Source organism: Hippoglossus stenolepis, chromosome 18 (assembly GCF_022539355.2).
Source record: "Hippoglossus stenolepis isolate QCI-W04-F060 chromosome 18, HSTE1.2, whole genome shotgun sequence".
NCBI classification, from domain to species: domain Eukaryota; kingdom Metazoa; phylum Chordata; class Actinopteri; order Pleuronectiformes; family Pleuronectidae; genus Hippoglossus; species Hippoglossus stenolepis.
Window position 1 is genome coordinate 10,483,732 of NC_061500.1, and position 20,557 is coordinate 10,504,288.

At 40.7% G+C, this 20,557-nt stretch overlaps 1 protein-coding gene across 5 annotated transcripts; it reads right to left on the reverse strand.

The window, feature by feature from the left end:
* Window positions 1-522: 522 nt before the first annotated feature.
* golga2 (golgin A2) lies at window positions 523-18,265 on the reverse strand. Of its 5 annotated transcripts, XM_035184291.2 has the most exons (28): window positions 18,181-18,265; window positions 16,674-16,847; window positions 15,294-15,362; window positions 13,911-14,048; window positions 13,538-13,584; window positions 13,209-13,272; window positions 12,466-12,525; window positions 11,546-11,626; window positions 10,970-11,008; window positions 10,787-10,849; window positions 10,539-10,632; window positions 10,326-10,432; window positions 10,024-10,082; window positions 9,722-9,863; window positions 9,514-9,603; window positions 8,571-8,678; window positions 8,366-8,453; window positions 7,833-7,975; window positions 7,486-7,704; window positions 7,185-7,298; window positions 6,759-6,983; window positions 6,502-6,601; window positions 5,603-5,694; window positions 5,216-5,444; window positions 4,956-5,117; window positions 4,761-4,867; window positions 4,417-4,609; window positions 523-3,940 (listed from the first exon to the last, which is right to left on the reverse strand). In XM_035184291.2, the coding sequence occupies exons 1-28, from the start codon at window positions 18,226-18,228 to the stop codon at window positions 3,672-3,674; spliced, it is 3,324 nt and encodes a 1,107-aa protein (XP_035040182.1). In that variant the 5' UTR covers window positions 18,229-18,265; the 3' UTR covers window positions 523-3,671. The 5 variants fall into 5 exon arrangements, with proteins under 5 accessions (XP_035040182.1, XP_035040183.1, XP_035040186.1 ...); XM_035184292.2 differs by lacking the exon at window positions 15,294-15,362; XM_035184295.2 differs by lacking the exon at window positions 13,911-14,048.
* Window positions 18,266-20,557: the final 2,292 nt, after the last annotated feature.

Here is a 20,557-nt window from a genome sequence, read left to right on the forward strand (position 1 = left end):
CAAGGTTTTACATTAAAAACATATACAAATTAAATGTTTTTTAATTCAATTAAATACATATTTCCAGCAACCTGGCATGAGAGTAAAAGTGAGAAACTGTAGTAAAGGGGAATTGGCACATTTATAAGTCCTTTGAAGACACAGATGATGGAAGGTACTAGATTAAATATGTGGGGTTTGGATTATGAGACAAAATGAGTGTTTTTAAAAACCTTTTTATAAACTGAAAGAGATAAATGAATGAAATTATCAAACATCAAATCATGAATAATTCAATTGCTAGTTTTGGTCCTTACTATATGCAAGCATCAAACTAATTATCTAATGGAAATTAATTTTAAAAATCAGGATCTGCCGAAGTATGCTACATTTTAGGTGTAAATAGAAAGTTAAAATAAATAGTAAATAATACAATTGATGTCGTCTGAATTCCATTAAGCAGTTTGAGCTTTGTGTTCACAGCAGTTTTACAGCAGATTAGCGATAAGTTCATTATAAAAATGATGAATCATTCAGAAACTGTTTCAGTTGCTCAATCAGTTTTATTCAGGAGAAGGGGAGAAATTATTACTCAAGGAAAGAAAAAAAAAAATCAGAAAGCTTCAGTGTGAAGCCGCCCTCAGACAAATCAGTTCTCTGAACAACAATCCTTCATTTCCATCCAACACTCGCTTCCATTTGACTTTAAAAGTGATTAGTTCAGATTCTAACTTACTTCAAATAAATAGATCTTTTTCTAGTCAATCTTTGTATTAAATCACAGCCGGTCAGTAACCACCAACAACCTGACTCTGTACTTACACACAGCCCACGCTGCCGACAAACCCCCCTCCACACACACTCACACACACACCAGGCATAATGAATATACAATATGTTACACAGTTACAGTATGTACACTGCCTCTTTTACGGTAAAGACAATTAATGCTTCCTCATTGCTATTTGTTTCAATCACACGGAACATATTTAACAGTGAATCAGAAAGAGTGGGAAGTAACTTTATCTGTAGTAATTTCACCTTTTCATTTACAAGTCCCAGAAACACCACTAAAAAGGATTTATTTTGTATATTTATATAAATATTTACCATCTTGGTCTCACCGCTCCCAGAATCAAAAACAAAACAATAATTCATTTTGTTGCATTTCAAGAGAAAAAACAAAAAGTGACAGAATGCTAAGAAGCGAGGGATTTTAAAATCGAGAGTAAAGAAGTCAATTTAGTCAGAAACCAACTGTCAAAGTGATGTGGTTTAGGGTAGAGGAGTCATATACAGCCCCTATTCACCTTAAACTGTCGTTACATCAGAATCTGCACTGATCATTTCTGTCCTGTTATTTTTAGTTATCAATATCGAGTGTGAAATTTCTTATGGTCACAAATTGTTCTCTACCTCGAAATAAACTCACCAGAGGATGTAAAAATTAAGAGTCCGACACTCTGATCTACATTTTTGAACTTGGGCATCTTATCTCTCTCTTAAAGCTGAAACGCTCATCGTGTCATCAGGTGAAAGAAACGTCAGTCCAGATGTTGGAATCCTCTGTAATTTCTCATTTATTTAACACCACAAGGAGATTAACCCGATTATCGATGGACAATGAGATGATATCTAAATATGAATTTTGCTTCTCTCCTTGAGAAAGATGAAAAGTTGCTCATGTTCTCAAATTCAGTTTGGTCCCAAAGGTCTGGGAATAACGTCATGACGATCATGTTCAATTCGTGTTTACACACCTTGGTCTCTCGCATGCGCGCGCTTTCACTTAAATTAAGTTGCCTCGGCTGGAACCCTCAGCACACAGAGCGACGCATCATAGGATTCCTCGTTTGCTCCGCGGAGGCTCAGTGGTAGAAACTGAGCTGACGGAGAAGCTTTGTACAGTTTTAGTGCAATCGTACTTATATAATCTTATACAGCTCTACACACACAGAACAGACGCTGACACACATACGCACGCACACACACATACACACAGTCCAGTTGTAAAGGATGTGCATTAATTCATCTTTGATGTGTAGAGATACGAGATAAACGTAACAGAAAAGAACAGGCTCCTAGTAATCATGGTTAGTTCGTTTAGAAACTTAAAGACCCCGTGAAACAGAAGATGAGGAAGAATAAATTAGTTATGAGCTTTGAGTGATGGAAGTGTGGATTGAGATTGTGATCACAGAATATTCAAAAGCAGATATATGACTGCAAATATAGATTATAACTCTATACTTCCTGTAACTTCTTCAAATTCTGTACCTCAACATCTTAACCTGTAGAAGTAGAACGTGGAGCTCTGTTGTGTATCTGAAAGTCGTCCTTCTCCTGTGTTGTTGTTGTTTTCAGCAACAATGGAGAAAATAATGCCACAATAACATGTTTTTTTCTTTCTTCATGGGGTCTTTAGGTTTCACCTCATCCTCTCGCTGAGTCAGAAATAATAACAATGGCGACTTCTCGGTTTAACATCAACGCTACACAAACACATATCAACACATTGCACTGTATCAACGTACGACTTGTTTTTCAGTCTTTGAAGGAAAAGGACAATGAAAGAGGAGAAAAAAGGTAGTTTTAGGGACAGCATCATTCTGCAACACCTGCCTCTGTCTTCCTGAACCAGATCCTGTTAAGGCTCATCTATGCTCAACATAAGATACAGAAACAGATTGAACTGAACTGTGCGTACTCTGCCTTCATCCGTATCTGAGAGCGTACAGACACAGACGAAACGGAAGCAGTCCCGCCGGAAATCGTAGGGGGCAGTGTAGCCAATAGTTCAAGTGAAACGACCATAAGACAGGAGGATGTCTTTGAGGAGTAAGTCTGCGAGTTGTAATAACCTACAGGCATCTACGTGCTGCCCTCTAGTGGATGTATTACGTAACTACCATGCCAACATTGGGGGGCATGTTGAAATCAATGCATCCGTCAGCATGAATGAGCCTTAACTTGTGGGCTTTCGATTTTGAAACTGCACCTACTTAAGCTTAAGCATTTATGTGCACTAAGTTCCATTGTTGACTTCACTTAAATCTCACTCTACCACCACCCGATATCGTCTTGCTGCACCCTTCTCCTCCTCTCTCTCTTCATGTTACACAAACATACAGGGAAATATTCAGCTTGTTACATTCAAACGGGATGCTCTTTTTTGGCATTTGTACAGTGAATTGTGTAAAACTGAGATTTGTAGCAGAGTTGCTGACACAGGCTGCTAATTCACAACAGCTCTTTAAGTACTGTTTCAGCAGGGGCACAGAGTACACCGCCCCTTTATTGCACTTATGTGTAAAGATGGGGGACGAGAGAGGGGATGGGGATTAAAAATTGCGGTACTGAGAGTAATCAGATTATGTTTAGGAATACTGATTATCTCCTCTCTGGGAAGAGCATCATGAACAAAAAACAGAAACATAAAAAGAGCAAATAGAAAATACTTTCTCTTTAACCATGCACACAATCGTGCCAACACGCGGAACAGAGGGGGTGTTGTAATGTAACTGGGTCAGAGACATTCTTCTATCTGTGATCTCTTCTGTAAGGTGTCCAAGTGTTTGTGAATATGATCTATTAGATATAAACATGGTAAACTGTGGTGTTTAATATTCCCCGTACTTCAAGACATGTCCATTAGCACACACACACATTCACGCCTTTCTCATACCCACACCTCACACCACCAGGATCTTGACTTCATCCTGTTCGTCGGGCCGGTAGAAGAAGGGGATGCAGGGGTTCTCCCCGAGGAAGGGGGCTGATCTTAGCGCCCCCTGGGGGTTCTGGATCTCCTGGAGCAGCTGCATGATCTGTTGCGCAGTGCCGTCCTCGTTGGGTCCCAGGGGCTTGGACTCGGTCTGGGCTGCTCTGGTCGAAAGTGCCTGGGAGGAGAGGGCTTCCAGGCCTGTGGTGGACTCTGACAGAGGAATGACCTCAATGGCTTCTGTAGAAGAAAACAAATATCTCCAAGTGAAAAATGGGTGACATACACGTTGAAGACACGGACGAAGATGCCAAGACAGTTTGTGGTGATTAGAGCTGACGACGGTGTCGGGGGGCTGTAAATATGATCACTACGCCACTTCCTGCTGCACCCAGATGCTCCACCTCTCGCCTGAATAATGCCGAAGATGTTGAGAATGTGTGAAAGGCAAACTGCGGGTAAACTCCGTAGCCAATTCTCTGGATTTAACCCCGAGGCCATGTCTGAAACGGCTTAAGTCTGAATCCTTCTCTTTGGCAGAAAAATGGAGAAAACTTAGAAAATACATCTCAGCTCTTTGGCTGCATGTGGCTTGAGAGGACACATTTAACCTCCTGACTCTTTCCTCTAGACACACATCAATGGCAAACCGTTTATTTATTGATTTAGGATAGAATATCTGCATCATGACAGAACATTATCCTGGCTGTGCCTACCTGCTCCACTGACGGCATTAATCTCCATGTCTGTGTGCCCATGGTGCTCTGGATGAGTGTGATCCTCCCCAACAGGAAGCAGGTCGGGGTTCACCGTGCTTGTGCCAGCTACAGCTTTGGCGTAGCGGCTGTACCAGTCATTCCGTTCAGCCACCAACCTCATCACCAGATCCTGCAGCTCCGCCAGCTTCGCCTGATGCACAGTAGAGAAACAACGGCCTTTTAGTCTTTGAATGTTAGTTAGAGAGAAAACTGAGCGAAAAATGCTTCAACACCAACATCGCATGTGACGACATTGTACTGCGTTGATGATTATCTTAAATGAAAAGGTCACGATAACCGACCTTCATCTCTTCCTTGTCCTGGGCCAACATGCTGATGTAATGCTCCTTCTCCTGGTGTTTCTGCTTCATGATGGCTCGCTGATTCTGGTACAGGGCTATGTACTCCCCTGAAGAGACAAACAGAGAACGTCATTGCACCATTAACTGGTATGGTGATGTCCCTTTTGGACCCTCTGTGCTGTTGTTCATTCTCACCTATGGTGTCGGTCTCTCCAGACAACTGGATGCAGCGATGCTCCAGCTCCTCCACCCGCTCCTTCAGGTCCACCTTCTCTTGCATGAGGGTCGTGAAACGCTGCTGAAGCTTCTCCATGGCAACCTGCAGGGCCTGATGAACTTCAACTGGAACTCCTCCTTCTAAGCCGGGGACAGCACAGAGTACACATTATAATAATATACTCTATTTACATAACCAGAAAGACTTGCACACAGACCAACAATGTAGTCTTCCTCACCTGAATGCTCGTGACTGTGTTCACAGTGACCATGTTGGCTATGAGTGTGATCGTGCTCATGATTATGGTCATGAGCAGTTTCGTGGCTGTGGTGTTGGTGTTCAAGGCTGAGGGCCACAGCGGCCTGGTGCCGGGCTGCCATGTGGAGCCTGTGCTCCTCCTCCAGTTGCCTCCTGGCCTCGTCCCTCTCTCCCTCCAAGTGAACCAGAGCTCCACGGATGAACTCTTCCTGCAGGGGGACAGGAAGTGGTGATGAGGACAGTGGGAGGAAGAAAACGTTCAATCCAAGTTGACATTGGGCGAGAGGCCGGGAAAAGAGAGAGACCCCTGGCCGGGACCAATAAATCCTTTAAGTATACTTGCATAAATATTCATCACCCTACTTACCATCTCTTTCTGGCTATCGAAGTCTTCTGGGATAACTATGGAGGAAGACATCTTTGGACTCTCCTGCAGGGACTGGCTTTCCACTCCATCACCTTGATGACATGATGACAAATTAAAGCTGTTAAGACTTTTATAGACAGCTGGATAGATATTGTTTCCCATTTCTTAAACATGTGATTCCAACCTGTAAAACTAATTGGTCACATTTAAAATGTGAGATTGCAGCAATTATAACTGTACATAACTGTAGATAGAGCACAGGTTAAAAACTGCTGTTCTTTCTTTCCCTGCCTATAAGTGTTAATTAAATCGAATTAAAGTTGTAAAACGAGGCTTACCTCTTTTTGGCAGTAGGTGGTGCTATCACTATCACTACATACAGACTAATAGAGATCTATTCAGGACCTGTTCAGGTCAAAAACACTCATTTCTCTTCAGATCGTATAAATCTTTCACCTCAGTCTAGGAAATCAAAAGACTCTATGACCATTGACAATGTGACATTAAAGCAAACTGGGAACATAATTCTTTGCTTAATTAATCCTTTGAAGTGTTTTATATAAAGCCTGGGTGGAGTTAATTAGTAAGTCACAAACAAGTGTAATTCTTTTTTATCTTAACCCTTTGATACACAACGTGGGTCAAAAGTGACCTGGCTCAGTTTTTATTTTCTATATCTTTGCAGTGAATGAATTTCATCATTAACTATTTTAGGTATTCCCCAAATTTTTCCTTTGTTACTAAGTTTTTCCTTTGTTACTAAGTTTACTCAAAGTTTGGTGAGTTTTCGAGTATGTTCACGCCGTCAAAAATGCGATTCCTTTTCCTGAATAATCAAATGAAAAGCAAAAGGGCCTTCACACTGTCAGCGCTCGGGCCCCGATTAAGATAATTCTTACCTTGGTCTCTCGGTGATGTTGCAAGAACTGAGCTGTGGAGAAGTTCCTTCACTTCATACTTCAGCTGCTCATTGTCTCTGACCAACTGCTCCAAATGGTCCTGTAGGGGGAGACAGGGAGTCATTGAAACAATGAAGAATGAACTGTTCATAAAAATGATAAAGAATGAACAGTGACAGAAACAGGGGGTTTTACAGCACATTCAAATTAAAAATAGAGTTACGTTTGGAGAAAAACCTTATTCCTGAATCACACACCTGCGTTTCTTTGAGCTGACAGTGACTGATCTCCAGCTGCACACGGCCCTGGCTTTCATCGTGCTGCAGCCGGTCCATAAGCTGGCACTGCTGCAGATACTGTCGGTGAATCTGTTCTCTCTCGGAGGCCAGGGTCTGGTAGCCGGCACAGTACTGCTGCAGGTGAGCCACCACCTGGTCCCTCTGCTCCATCAGACCCTGAGTCTCTTGATTTTTCAAGTCCAGCTGGAGGCGGAGGAATGGAGATGGAGATTAGAGCAAGAGGACAGAGATAATGACTGTGTGGTCAAGGCATTGGTTTTATCTCTATGGACGTGGCAGAGAACGTGTATAGAATAGACAACTAAAAACATACAAGGGAGCAAAGTGAAGTCAGCTGAAGTGCAAACTCTGACAAATGCAATTGAAAGTGGCGTGTGACCATACCTCCTCCTTGACATTGTGCAGTCCCTCTTGCAGTTCACCCATCCTGCGAGCCAGCTCCTTTTTCACGTGTTGCTCTGACTGGATGGCAGTGGTCAGCTCCATGTTCTCATTAGTCTGTACAAACAAAGACATTTTGGCTTGAAGGCAGAAGTGTCCCACCCTTTGAGTTAACACTTGTCATGAAGTTATGTAACACTTTGTTACAGAGGCCCAGATAAAACCTTTTCTATACAATAATTGAATACAAATTCTAACGAGTCATTAGAAAAGGACAGATGGACAGCAAGATTTGCAGCCTCACCAGTTTGACAAAACCGTTCTGAAGCTCAGCCAGCTGGTCCTTCAGTGTCCGGTTCTGGGTGAGAGCGCGGCTAATAGTGGCCTTGTCTGACTGAACATCCTCCAACATGCGGCGACGATCCTCTCCCTCCTGGGTTCGGCTCTCCACCTGCCGCTCCATCTCCCCCAGACGCGTCTCTTGCTCAGAACACATGCGGCTCAGCTGCTTGTTGTCTCTCAGCTGGGGGGAAATGTTACAAAGGCTAAAGTTATATTTCTTTAAAACTGATAAAATACAGTATGTGGATCACATAAAATTTGTTTATAGATCTAGATGTTTAGGAATGAAGAAAACAAAGAGGTGCATACCTGTGCCTGATACTGTTCAGCCAGGGCTTCTTTCTCTTGTTGTAGTCTGTCGAGGCTCTCTTGCAGAGCCACCTCACTCTCTGATGGTCCCGAGGACGGAGGCTCTGCATTACCCTGAGCCTCTCGCTCTTGGGACAGTAACGCTGGAGGAGAAGAAGGATGAAAGTTCTCAAACTTAGTAATTTTGCTACAGTGAAACACACTTCACTATGGTAGCTGTGCCACCTGCAAGATGACAGCGTTTAGACTGGTACAGCTTTAAATATAGTGCTAAATGACACATTATCATACAAAAACTGATTGTCTGACAAAGACTGGAGCACACTGATTGATTTACAGCATTAAAGAAACAATTCACTTAAAATGGACTAATGATTCAGAGTGCTCTAGTCGCTCTCCTTCATCTAACAAGCTCCTTAATCAGGTGCAGGTTTCTCAAAGATCAGCGGAGAACCAATTCTATTAATCCTACCATCGAATGAAGAGTAGCGAGGACACAGAAAGAGTAGATGAGGGCAGTGTGCAACTATTACCTGCAGCATTTATTAGCTCTGTGATGCTGGCCTCCAACTCTTGGACTCGGTTGATGTTTCTGTCCCTCTCCTCTGCAACCAATGACACCTGCATAGACAGTGACACACATTAATAAGTCTTTTGTTTGCTTTAAAAAATAAAGAACATTAAAGGACATAGCACTCTCTTTATTTTTAAACTATAGCCAACAAGTTAGTGAGTAACCTGTGTTAGCAGCTGTTCTGTTTTGTCCTTCCATACACGGCCCTCTTCTTGGATCTGCTCTGCATAACAGTCCCTCTCTGTCTTCAGCTGACCAATCGACTCCATCAGCTACAAAACATAAAAGACATAAAAGAGGAAAATGGGTAAACAAGACTTTCTGGTTCCAAAGGATAAACAGGCAATGGTTCAGACACAACGTTCATAGTAGTTGTGGGTGGTTTATTTTCAAATGATAAAAAATGTCAGTTTGTAACCTTAAAGTAGCAAGTAATTAAAATTGTCAAGCAAGACATAAAGCTGGAGGAAGTGAAAACAACACGTGTCATTATATGCAAATACTAACGTGAAAATTATGACTGTGGCTGAGGTTTAAATTATCTATACACCAACTAGGCAAGTAGAATGACAAAGTGGAGAAGTATGTGGATAAATGTAACTGAGCACTAATACGTGTTAAAGCCTTCAACAGAAAAGCTTCTCATTAACTTTGAATGGTGATGTCATGATTGTCGAACAGCATTGTGGTTTTGTTGCTTTGCTTTTCTTGCTTTGTGTGCGGCAGAAGATGAGAAAAGCTCAACTTTTCAAGCTGCAGCAGAGGCAAACAAATACTCAAGAGCAGGCCCAAGTCAGTCAAATCACATTTACGCAAATACAGTTCCTGCCTGACATGAAATGTCAAACTGTGCCTGGACAGAGGAGGCAGATGGTGAACCTGGCGAATGCTCATCTGGTTGCAGTTTAATTCCCTGAAGCTTTGCAATGACAGTTAGCACATTAGCACGAAGCCTGGATATGTTGTGTGTCCAGGAGAAATGGCTTGTTGTATGACGACCAATAACACGTTCATGCCAGCACCAAGTGTCAGGCGAGCATAACATTGAGTGTTAAAGCAACGTGTATGTATGAGGGCTCAGTAAGAGAAAGGTCCTTGCACACAGACCTGGTGATTTTGAGTCTCCAGCTGCTGTTTCTCTTCCACCAGTAACTGCGCCTGCTGGTTGGCACTGCTGGGATCTGACTGATTGGAGTACTAATGAAAAATGAAAAGGACAAACACTGGAATTGAATGCGGGTTTACAAATAAAAATGTTTTGTTTTTAGTTTAACTATAGGGGAAAGTGATTTAATGTGGGTCTGGTGTAACGCACCTGTTGCAGCATGAGGTCACCAATCTCGAGCCTCTTGCGAAGATCTTCCACCTCCAGCCTCATCGCTCCATTGTCATGTGACGTCAGTTTCAGCTTCTCAGACAGCTCTGAGCTCTGCTGCTTCGACTCCTCACTCACATTGCTGCAAAAACAAAGTCTATTAGATACTCATAAGACCTGGGACACGTGGCTCATGCCACCTGTTGCTCTATGTAGAATTTGATGGATTTGAATTGCCTTCTTTAACATCAAAATCTTATAAGAACATGTCTCCTTAAGTATTCTAGGATAAACAGACTTACTTTACTCTAAACACCTCTAGTCTCAGGTTGTCTCTCTCCTTTTCAAGTTCTTTATTGTGCTGGGGACAAAAAGAAAAACATTTATTAAAAATAACAGACACTTGGACAGGAGGACAAAAACATCTCAGAAAATATTTTTCACTGAAACAAAGGACGTGGGACGTGCGTCTGTGTGAGGCTGACGATCTGTATAACATTGATGTAGCTGATTGTGTTAGTTCGTTAAGCTGGTCTTATATGTTGCCTCTGCATTACTCATTTCACAGTGAATTCTGTTTACAGGGAGTCTATTGACTGCAAACCTTTTCAAACTGTTTCTGTTGTGCTGAGACAGAAGAGAGGGTTCGCTCCAGCTCTGACACTCTCTGCTTTGTTGCATGCAGACGGCTGTTCAACTCCTCTGCCTCACCTACACACACAGAGACACATACACAAACTTTTAATTACCCGCTGAGGGGGTCAATGTCTTGCTCAGATGAAAAATGAATGCACCTCTTCTTATAAAACACACAAACCTGTTTTCTGCCGTGCAGCGTGTTGTGTGTATTGTAGTGCTGTTTGTAGCTCTGATTTCTCTGATACCAGTATTCCAATGGTCTGGATGTGAACCTAATGAAAAGAAAGACAAACACAGAGCACAGTTCTCTGAGTCAGCAAATGTCAACTGAAGTCCCTCATTAAATCCCAACATAAAATTAACTCCATTTTCTCGACATAGAAAAGGAAGGGTTGGAATGGGGAGGTTTCATTTTCTCTCCCTTACCTGCAATTGCTCGCGCATGGCTCCCTGCTCTTTGGAACATCTCTGCTCAAATTCTTTTCGCTCCTGTAGGAAGAAAAAAGAAAAAAAGGTTGAATGACTGGGAAGGAGGTGGAAATTCAGTATAGACTGGACAGGAATGAGGACAGTAATGAACAGACAGAGGTGGGGAAAAGTAATGGTTACCTTTTGTAGCTGATCTGTGAGCTCCTGAGATTGCTTTGCCTGCCAGATCAACAGGATATCAATTTATGTTTGGAAAACATCAACATGTCATTCAGCATCCAAGCAGTGAAACACAATTATATAAAACATGAGTAAAATTCTGGCACCAAAGACCTCAGATAGGACAGAGATGAGGGATTAAAATAATGAACCTGGTTAGTAGATCATTTGCGTTTATAGTTATTTATATATGTATATTAGTTTATTGCGGTTAGTACGTTTATTAAACCATTTTTAATCAGGTTATTACAGATCTGCTCCTAAGGCTTCACTTTATGCTTAGGTTCGAAATTAATGTCAACCTAAGAGAAAGATAAATAAATAACATGAAAAACATATATGACTTCATCCAGTGAGGTTACTCAAGGTGATGTGCAGAATGCATACAGTACATGCACTGATGTGGCATTAAATAGTGAAAGGGTTAAGTATGGTGTTACTCCGATCACAGAGGCGTGCAGGAAAATACACACACAGCCACACACACACACACACACACACACACACACACACACACACACAGCTGCTGCTGCTTACCAGCTGGTCTAGCTGGGTATTGAGCTGAGAGTTTGTTAGGTTGCTGGACTCCAGGGCGGCTGCCAGCTCCTGGTTCCGACTCTATCACGTGCACACATGCATCCGGGAAAGACAAAAATAAACAATACAAAAAAAACACGAGAGAGGGATAAAGTGCAGTGGCAAATGTCAAATAAATAACATATGGAAGGTGGAAAATTCAAATGTGAATCATTAACATGGAGGTAAACAATAATACTTTTATAAGTGGTGCAAAAATGTTTTTTTTAATAATGAGTCATGACAGATAACTTAAATACATGATGGTGGTTAAAGCAGTTAAAAATAGTGGAGCCTTAATAATGACCTATTTAGGTAAATCTGGACATGATCCAAATGACCTCAGTTTGTCAGATAAAGTTTCTCTCAAGTTCTTCTTAATTGACCAAACTATGAGTGTGGTCAGTGAAATAACATTACATGTTTCTGTATCCCTTCTATAGCCAGCACCAGAAAGATCACTTAACCAGTTACTGTGTATACAGGACAAAACAGATTTACACACTGTCATTAATCTGGGAAATTCTTGGAAAGAACATGTTACATACTCTGTGTAGTTAATTCAATTACAAAAAGCCAGGAAGGTCACCCTCACAGAGTTAGTGGTTGATTACCCAGCTTATGTTAAAAACACAAGTATTACCATTTCAGATAGGGAGCTAAACTTAATATTGGTGATAATATGTTGATTTTGAGTTGAAGCTATAAGATGAGTTATAACTGAAACAGAGAACTGCAGAAAATTATGCCTCATATCGCTGCTGCTGTAAATCCCATAGAATGGTGGGACTATTGTATGACTTGACTGACTTCTATTACAGGTTTCAAATCTCAGAGTAAGTTTTAGTTAATTAAAAATTTGAGTTAGATGTCCATCTCACCTCCATTTCTCTCTCATTGAGAACAGGTGCACCATCTCCATTCACATACGCAGTAGATGACTGAAATGACACAGAGCCCCATGTTACTGACATTCCAATACAGAGAAATCAGCATGTGTTTTTTCAAGTTAAGTTTATATATAGACCCTACAGGCATCATCAAGTCCATAACAGTTGGTTTTCATTCATAACTCTGTAAACATTCATGTTAAAAATTATGCTTGTGTCTAAATGAAAAATGATCTTCACATTCTTGAAGGTTAAACATAGTGGATGCATCGCAGACGTGAAATGCATTTAGTAAACACTGGTATCATCTGCTTTTCACCACCATGTGAGGCAAAAATACTTCAACATATTTTCTTGAAAGTAACATAATTCTGTTTGCTTAACATATTACTGTATGACCTGCTATTATATCAACCAAACTGCATGACTTTTAGACAGTAAAAGGTCATAACAGTTTCAGAAACCTGACCAAAAACACACTTTCTGTTTTGCTGCTGACTTCACTAATCCAAAGATCAGAGGAAATATTAAATCTGGCTTGGTGCTTCAGTTGGTGCCGTCGGGCGTGCTTGAGGCCATTCAGACCAGCTGGTAAATTTGAAAATTCCTCCTGAGGATTGATGCAACACACTCTTGTTGCAAATGCACATCAGTTGTGGTGTGTTACTGTTAAAAACCCATAGCACCATATGACAAAGAAATGTGTGAGAGTGAGAGAATGAGAGAGATCCTACCTCAGAGACCAGGCCGTTCAGCTGCTGTGAGAGCTGCCGTAGGCTCTCTGTGGAAGACAGTGGTCTGCAGGACAACACACACAGAGACATTATTATAATTACATATAAGGTGCAATAATTATAAACAATAACTAAAAATATTGTTTAGTGTTTGGTAGAAGAAAAGTCAGTATTTATAGACTATAAATACAGTTAAAACTAGGCAAAAACATAATGTAAAAATAAAAACTTGGACAACATGCATAATTATGTCCCTGTATTATGTGCTGTGAGTGTTTCCATGAAAAGATGCAAGGGTCTGAGTGGCAGTGAGAAGTCAGGTACCCCACCTATTTTCCTCTGTTAAACTCTCATTGCCATTGGTATCAGGATAGTCCTGCAGAGAGAGGGAGAGAGAAATACAGATTGAAAGGAGGAATAGAGTTAAAAGAGAAAGAAAAACAGATAAAAGTGACATTGATCAAATTGATGTAAAAAGAATCTGTGTGATAAGCACAAAAAAGAATCTGTGTGATAAGCACCACAAAAAACAAAAGCATGGATGGGATGATCCCATCATCACGCTCATATATTAGAATCAATTCAACAAATTGGATCAGACTTATTAGAGTCATCTTGTTAAGGCTTATAATAGGTTTGACAGTTGTAAGATGGAGGGAAAAATAGAGACAGAGACACAATGAATTGATGTGAGAGACACACCTGCAGGTCAGCGTTGTGACCGACAAACTCAGGGTTATTAGTAGTGTTAGGCACAGCAGCGTTAGACTCAGGCTCGCCCCCTGGGTCCTCCAGCAGCTGGGGAACTGAAGACCCCATGGGCTCCACGTCAGCAAAGGTCTGAGGTGACACATAAAACAGAAAAATGCACAAACTGGTTTCATGCCAGGAAAAAGAGCAGTCACGATTAAAAAGCAAGAGCAAGACAATAATGATGTAGGTGTATACATGCTGACTTGGTTTAAAGTTTCCGTGTGTAAGATTTAGGTGAAAGGGATCTATTGGCAGAAATTGAATATAAAATAATCCCAGTTATGTTTACACTAGTGAGTTTCATCTAAATTATAAGAATTTTTTTTCATCATTAACCTAGAATGGCCCCTTTATATTTAAATACTTTATATTTACATCGGGGGGGGGGGCTCTCTATGGAGGCCACCATGTTTTTTACAGTCGTCCAAACTGGACAAACTAAACACCTTTTGAGTTTTTATGACAACTGAAGGTTTCCACGGGTTCTCCTTCATGTTTGGAAGGGGAGGGTGAGTTGAGGGGTATTCAGCTGCAACATGCAACCTTACCACTAAATTCTACACACTGAACCTTTAAGGTGCCAGTTTGATTCAGTTGTGTCATTTACTTAATGAAATGATTGCATGATAGTGCACAAGCTGAGAGGACAATAACATACAAGTAAATGGAGGTTAAGTGTTGGTATCTATTTAGTTAACTATAGCTAATAGAGAGTTGTACCAACCACTGCTACCATTTGAGCTCTATCAAAAACTTAGACTATAACAAATCTTTCTGTGCTACTTTGACTTTTGTACAAAAAGTTATGAGTGCATACAAATAAGGCAAAGATAACCAGCAGCAAACACAAAAGCAGCGATGAAAATGGTTAAAATGCAGTACACACATTTCTGGTTTTCCCAGATGCATGCCTGCATCATGCACCCAGATGCAAATAACACAGCACAACACAATACTGAGACTGTTGCCAGCCACCGTGCATATCATTCCCATCTTCAATGCACTTCTACATAGAAATATGAACTCCAAGTGGTCACCAACAATACTTCAATAACACATCCTCCATGTTTCTTAACCTTTATTGCACTCTTGACAAGTATTTTAAAAAGCACACCACCAACGCAAGTACTCAAATTCGCCAGCATGCTCTCAGGTTAATGTGACATAGAACAAGTGCACTTGTCGTAAAAGGAAGGTAAGAATGGGGAAGCGAGGTGCAATATTAAATACCATGTGAGGAGCAGGTATTTACAGCAGAGGGATGCAGAGGCAGATAAAACAGGCAGGGAGGAAACAAAGGAGGACAGGAGAGAGAGAGAAAGACAGTCTCACCTGACTGTTGCCATAAAGAGGTAGGGCTACTCCATTGCTTTGATTAAACACTTTGAGAATACTGTCAAACTACAGGAAACAAGAAACAAAGGTGGATAGTGAAAAATTGGCAAAAGAGGAGAGGATGATTTAGAAAGTGATAGTGATTTAAGACACAGAAAGGCACAGAAAGGCACAGACAAGCTGCTGCTACAAGAAATCTTAGAAAAAGGAGGTCCAGAAGAGAGGAGGGAGTGTGATGAGGAGAAACTGAAGCTGCTCCCAAGAAGTCAATATCAGCTGCGTTTTATTGCAGTTCAATTCAAAAGAAAAATTACTAATGTAAACACATAAATCACAATAAGACCTCTGGGACAGTGCATCATTTCCCCAAATGTTGTCTTTGTGGAGAACTATTATCCCGATTACAAATCTCTTGCTTCTCTTAAATCAGCTCCACAAACTAACTAGGCCCAGATTTCAGTTAGGATTAGAAAACGACTGACTGACTGAAATGGTCTGTGGAAAACTGACCTACGTGCCCATCGCTGTGTTTGAAAGTGCTGGAGTCACATGCCTCACTGTGTGTCCTCACTCAGCCAGTGGTTTTCAAAAATCACCAGCCCAAACAACCACTGGCCATGTTACTTCCTGTTACTTTTGACAAATTAAAAACAACTGAGTGATCACTGCTTCCAAAATGTTACTTTTAATTATTTAGCCATTATCAATCATTAAATGTTTTTTTGTATGTGTTAATGATTATAACTAAAATATACTATACTATATATAATTTACCTCACAAAATCAAAACAAATTTCCCACATTCTTCCTTTGCATTATAACCTGACAATGGCAACTGTTATGGTCCAAGGGTAAACAATTGGCTTCTAGCCCAGTGTTCTAGTCTTTCTGGATTAAACATTATTTTCCCTCCATTACCTGGTGAGCAAACACAGTAGATGTTAATACTGCTGTGTTGTTTGCACTGTGTGCCATCAATTGCTTGGAGTAAAACATTTGGCAACTTGACAGTATTTCAACCATATCAGTTCACAACCGGCAACATTTTATATCAATGGCCAAGGAGACTATTATAAATCATTTGAGTTCAAGAAAACAAATAATAAAGCACTCTATGATCAACTCTTCTGGATTTGTTTATCAGACTAGAGTCACTGTGTATTGAAGCAATACAGTTTGTAAGTTCAAGACATAACATGCACTAATCCTTTGCTTGTCTTTTGTAAACAGCAAACAAAAGACTGAGTTTAACATGTTCACACTGGGTTTGACAAACCAGAGATAACCAGAACACAGACAGGCTGTCAAGCACAAAGAGAGGTTGTTATTTGACCCAGAGGGTCAGAATGACAAGCAGATGATAAAGGAAAGACTTACGTTGATTGGGGAGTTTCTATCTGTTGTAGGTGCATCATACTGGTTCAGTCCCTTCCCCTTCCTCTTCTTCTTGGCCCCTGATCCGCCGCCGCCACCTCCTCCTCCTCCTCCTCCTCCTCCACCCTTCTCTCCTCCTCCACTAGCAGGGGAGCTCTTCTGCTGAAACTCCTTCAGCTGAGCAGGACATGAGAGGGGGAAACAATGAATGTGTGAACACGAATGCACCAAGTACTTCTTGACCGACAGAGAGAAAGATCCTCTGCTTCCTGATTTACAAAAGCCATATGTTTTACTTTAATAATTCAACTCTGAGTCTTGTTCCAAACCTTCAGCCTTACAGACATACAGTTTAATCTCTAATCACTGTAAGGTCTTGTCAAGCTAAATGAATGGGGATATCTCTGACAATACACCAGCTACACCACAGATCCGGTTTCATTTGTTGACTGGAATGCATAACCACGGCCAGCAAGTTATTGAATGTCACTCTGACTTGTTTGCTCACTGGTTTAATGTTGTAAACCAAACAAGATGGGGTCGGTATATCTTTGTGGCAAAGTAGGATCATCTATTTGCAGTTTGCACATGTGACATCTGAAACATACTTTCTCGTGCCTGAGTGGGTTTGTCCCCTGTGCTTTGGCCATGAGGCCTGTGTGTGACAGCTGTCGTTGGGTACCACAAGGAACCATGGGGGATTTGTAAAGCACTTTACATTGAATTGCAGCAAAAATGTATATTTTAAACACCACGACCAGTCAGTCAGGACGATTGTAGGCCAGACTGCTGACGAGACATTTCCCCGAAGCTAACATTTCACAGTAGATAAGGCCATCTTTGAGACTAGCCTCACAGCACACCTAGCTAAAGCTCACAGCAGGACAGGGAAGAGGGGTGTCAGCTGTCAAAACAGTCCCCGTCATCCTATCCGGCTAACTGGGCTACAATGCTAACACCAGTATTTACTTAAACAATAATGTTTGGTAGCTGCTTACTTTGATAACTGAGCCCCTTCTGTGAAACAAGGCAGAAAGCTACACGTCTGCTGAGTCTATACACACACACACAGCACCAACTGATAGTTAGCCAAGTTGCTAACCAGCCTTAGTTAGCACGCCATGGTTTGCTAATAACTACATTTTACGTTAGTTATAAAGATACCAATAGGCAAAGAGAGTAAAATGACTTAATCGCTGGCAAGACAAACACCGCGGGATGCTGCAAATGTCTCCGCGAACTAAAAATAGTCCACATAATCTGGGAAAGTTCATGCTACAAGCACAGGCCCGGGAGAAGCCCCGGTCTCTCCTGCGCATTACACGCCCGGGGGAAGTGAGGCTGGGAGGGAGAAGCGACCGCGCAGAGGTCGGGCGACGTGTAATGACAACACCCCTGCACCGAGAGTAGATTGGTGACAAAACGGATCAAAAAACCACCAGCACCGCAAACCGGCAAACCACAGCGGAACCCTAAGCATTGAACCGGTCCAGTTGCAAATGACTTTTACCTTTTTCTTGGCTGCAGCGAGTTTGATTTGCCTGCTCTGGTCGGCCATCCTGCTGCTCTGCTCCGCCGACCCAACCACGTCATCAGTCCGGTGCCTGCTGGTGCCTCCGCCGGTGGGGGGCGCAGGAGAGGGAGGAGATCAGAGCAAATAAATCAATAGTAACAAAGTAATAAAGTAACAAAGTAATTTGTTCAGTTAAATAAAATAATTTCTTCAGCCAATATAATCAAGAGCGAGCAAGCAGGAAGAATTTTGTCTTTGTTAGATTTTCGAATCAAAATATATATGTTTCTCTATTTTAATTTTGCTTTCATGTGTGCAGTGCAGAACTAGTGAAGAATGAAACGATCTGTTATTAGTTGTATTCTATCAGACAACCACAATATTATGTTATGAAAAAACATAATACATATGTTTGTGTGTATATATATATTCTTTATTTTAGTTTATAATTTATACTTTAGGTGTATATTTTATTTAAATACTTTAGTTTTATTGTATTTTATATATTTTATTTTATTTTTTATATTCTATTTTTAATTTAAATTTTTTTTGCTTGTGTGGTTTTCAAATATTTCTGAGCATGGCTAGAAGGGAGCCTGTAACAAGAATTTCATTGCCAGCGACTGCTTTCTGTAATTGTTGTGCACAAGATAAATAAAGTCTTGAATCTTGAATTTATTCTTAATATATATATATATCTGCATTTGATCACTTCCTGAAACTTTCATTGAGCAGTGTCATAGCTCCTCCTACACTGGATGAGAAAAAACTGAAAGAGAAAATCAAACAGTGGAAACATTACTTGCATATTCAGCTTAGCTGCGGAACAAAAAACCTATTTGAGCAAGAAAGACTCCAGAGTTTGAGAGAGAATGAGGCCTCTTGATCACAAATGCATTAGTGTCCAATACATTTGTATCAACAGAGCAGAATACAAATATTATCTAAATTATAAGTGTTAAGTCTGATATCCTATCCTGTCCCTCTCAAACTGTGCAAATCAAGTCAGACCGAACGAAAGCATCAGTGAAAGTTTCAGCCATTAAATAATAACATAACAATAACATCAACAGATATGATTGTGTTGAAGCTGTTCAGTCCTCCCTGAAGGATGACTTATTCATAAAGCTAAATTATTTATATATCCAAACTGTTACTAACATTTTTAACTCTGAAACATAAGCTATGCAGGAGAGGAACACTTGTCCTCAACTACAGACCCAGCTGAAATGGGCATACCCTCTTTCTCCTTTATAGCTCATCAATTTTTTTTACCCAGTAGTCTGCTCATTTGCACAACAGGGAAAATGAAAGTCAATGGTAGTATCAGAGGCTAGCAGATTTGTATTTGGAAAACATTCATATCTGTAAGCCAGGGACTCAGCAATGGTTCAGTGGCGTCCAAGATGGAGCACTATGAAAAAAAGACAAATAGAGAATAGAGGTAGCCTGTGTCTGGCAAAAAAAAATATTAAAAAGATGCCTTGGCCTAATGTTATTTCACAGATTTTCTTCTTAAGGGTCGGGTAGTCTTCCTTATCACTCTGCTTTGCTTCAGAATCGAGGCCCTAAAATAAATCTGAACCATTTCAGGAATTTTCAAGAAAGGAAAATTCCTTAAACAACAGAACACAATGGTTTCACATACTTAGTAGTATCTAGTGTGTCAAAAATTGTATAAGTCTTACGTTTTTATTTGAAAAATCTTGAAACAAGCTGATTCGTGGATTTATCTAACCGAGATCTCCTTATTAAAGAATTATCATTGTCTTCCTCATATTTCGGATACCACATAAGTAACCAGAGTTGGCTCAACAGCAGATACGTGTGTGTCAGTTGAAAATAGACACATTAGGTTACATTATAATCAAGACACACACCATTGTCGACAAAAGCAAGAAAGAAGAAAGTTATTTCATATACCTTTAATGTTTAATAAATGCTTGTTTAATGCCTTCATTTACAGTCACACATTTTAGCAATGTAAAGTCTGCACATTTTAAAGGGATCATATAGAATGTGTGGTGTGGTGCTGGCAACTGTTTGGCTAACCTTGACCGATTTTGACTTTTTGAGATAGGAGACCATATGACAGAACGCAGTGCACTGTAGGTGCTTGATGTGTTATGTAACCTGTAACCTGCTTATGTGCAAAATATTTCAGTTTATGTGAAATCTGTATGTGATCGCTGGCTGGAGAGTGTTTGTGTCAAAATGTAATTGTCACTGATGAAACATCCAGTCAATCCAGTTCAACTGATGCGACAACATTTTTGCTTTTAGGCCATTTGGTCACACACACATATTACACAGGGTTAATGCTTTTCTTCCTCATAGCAGTGAGTCATCATCAGTACTCCTGAAACCAACACAG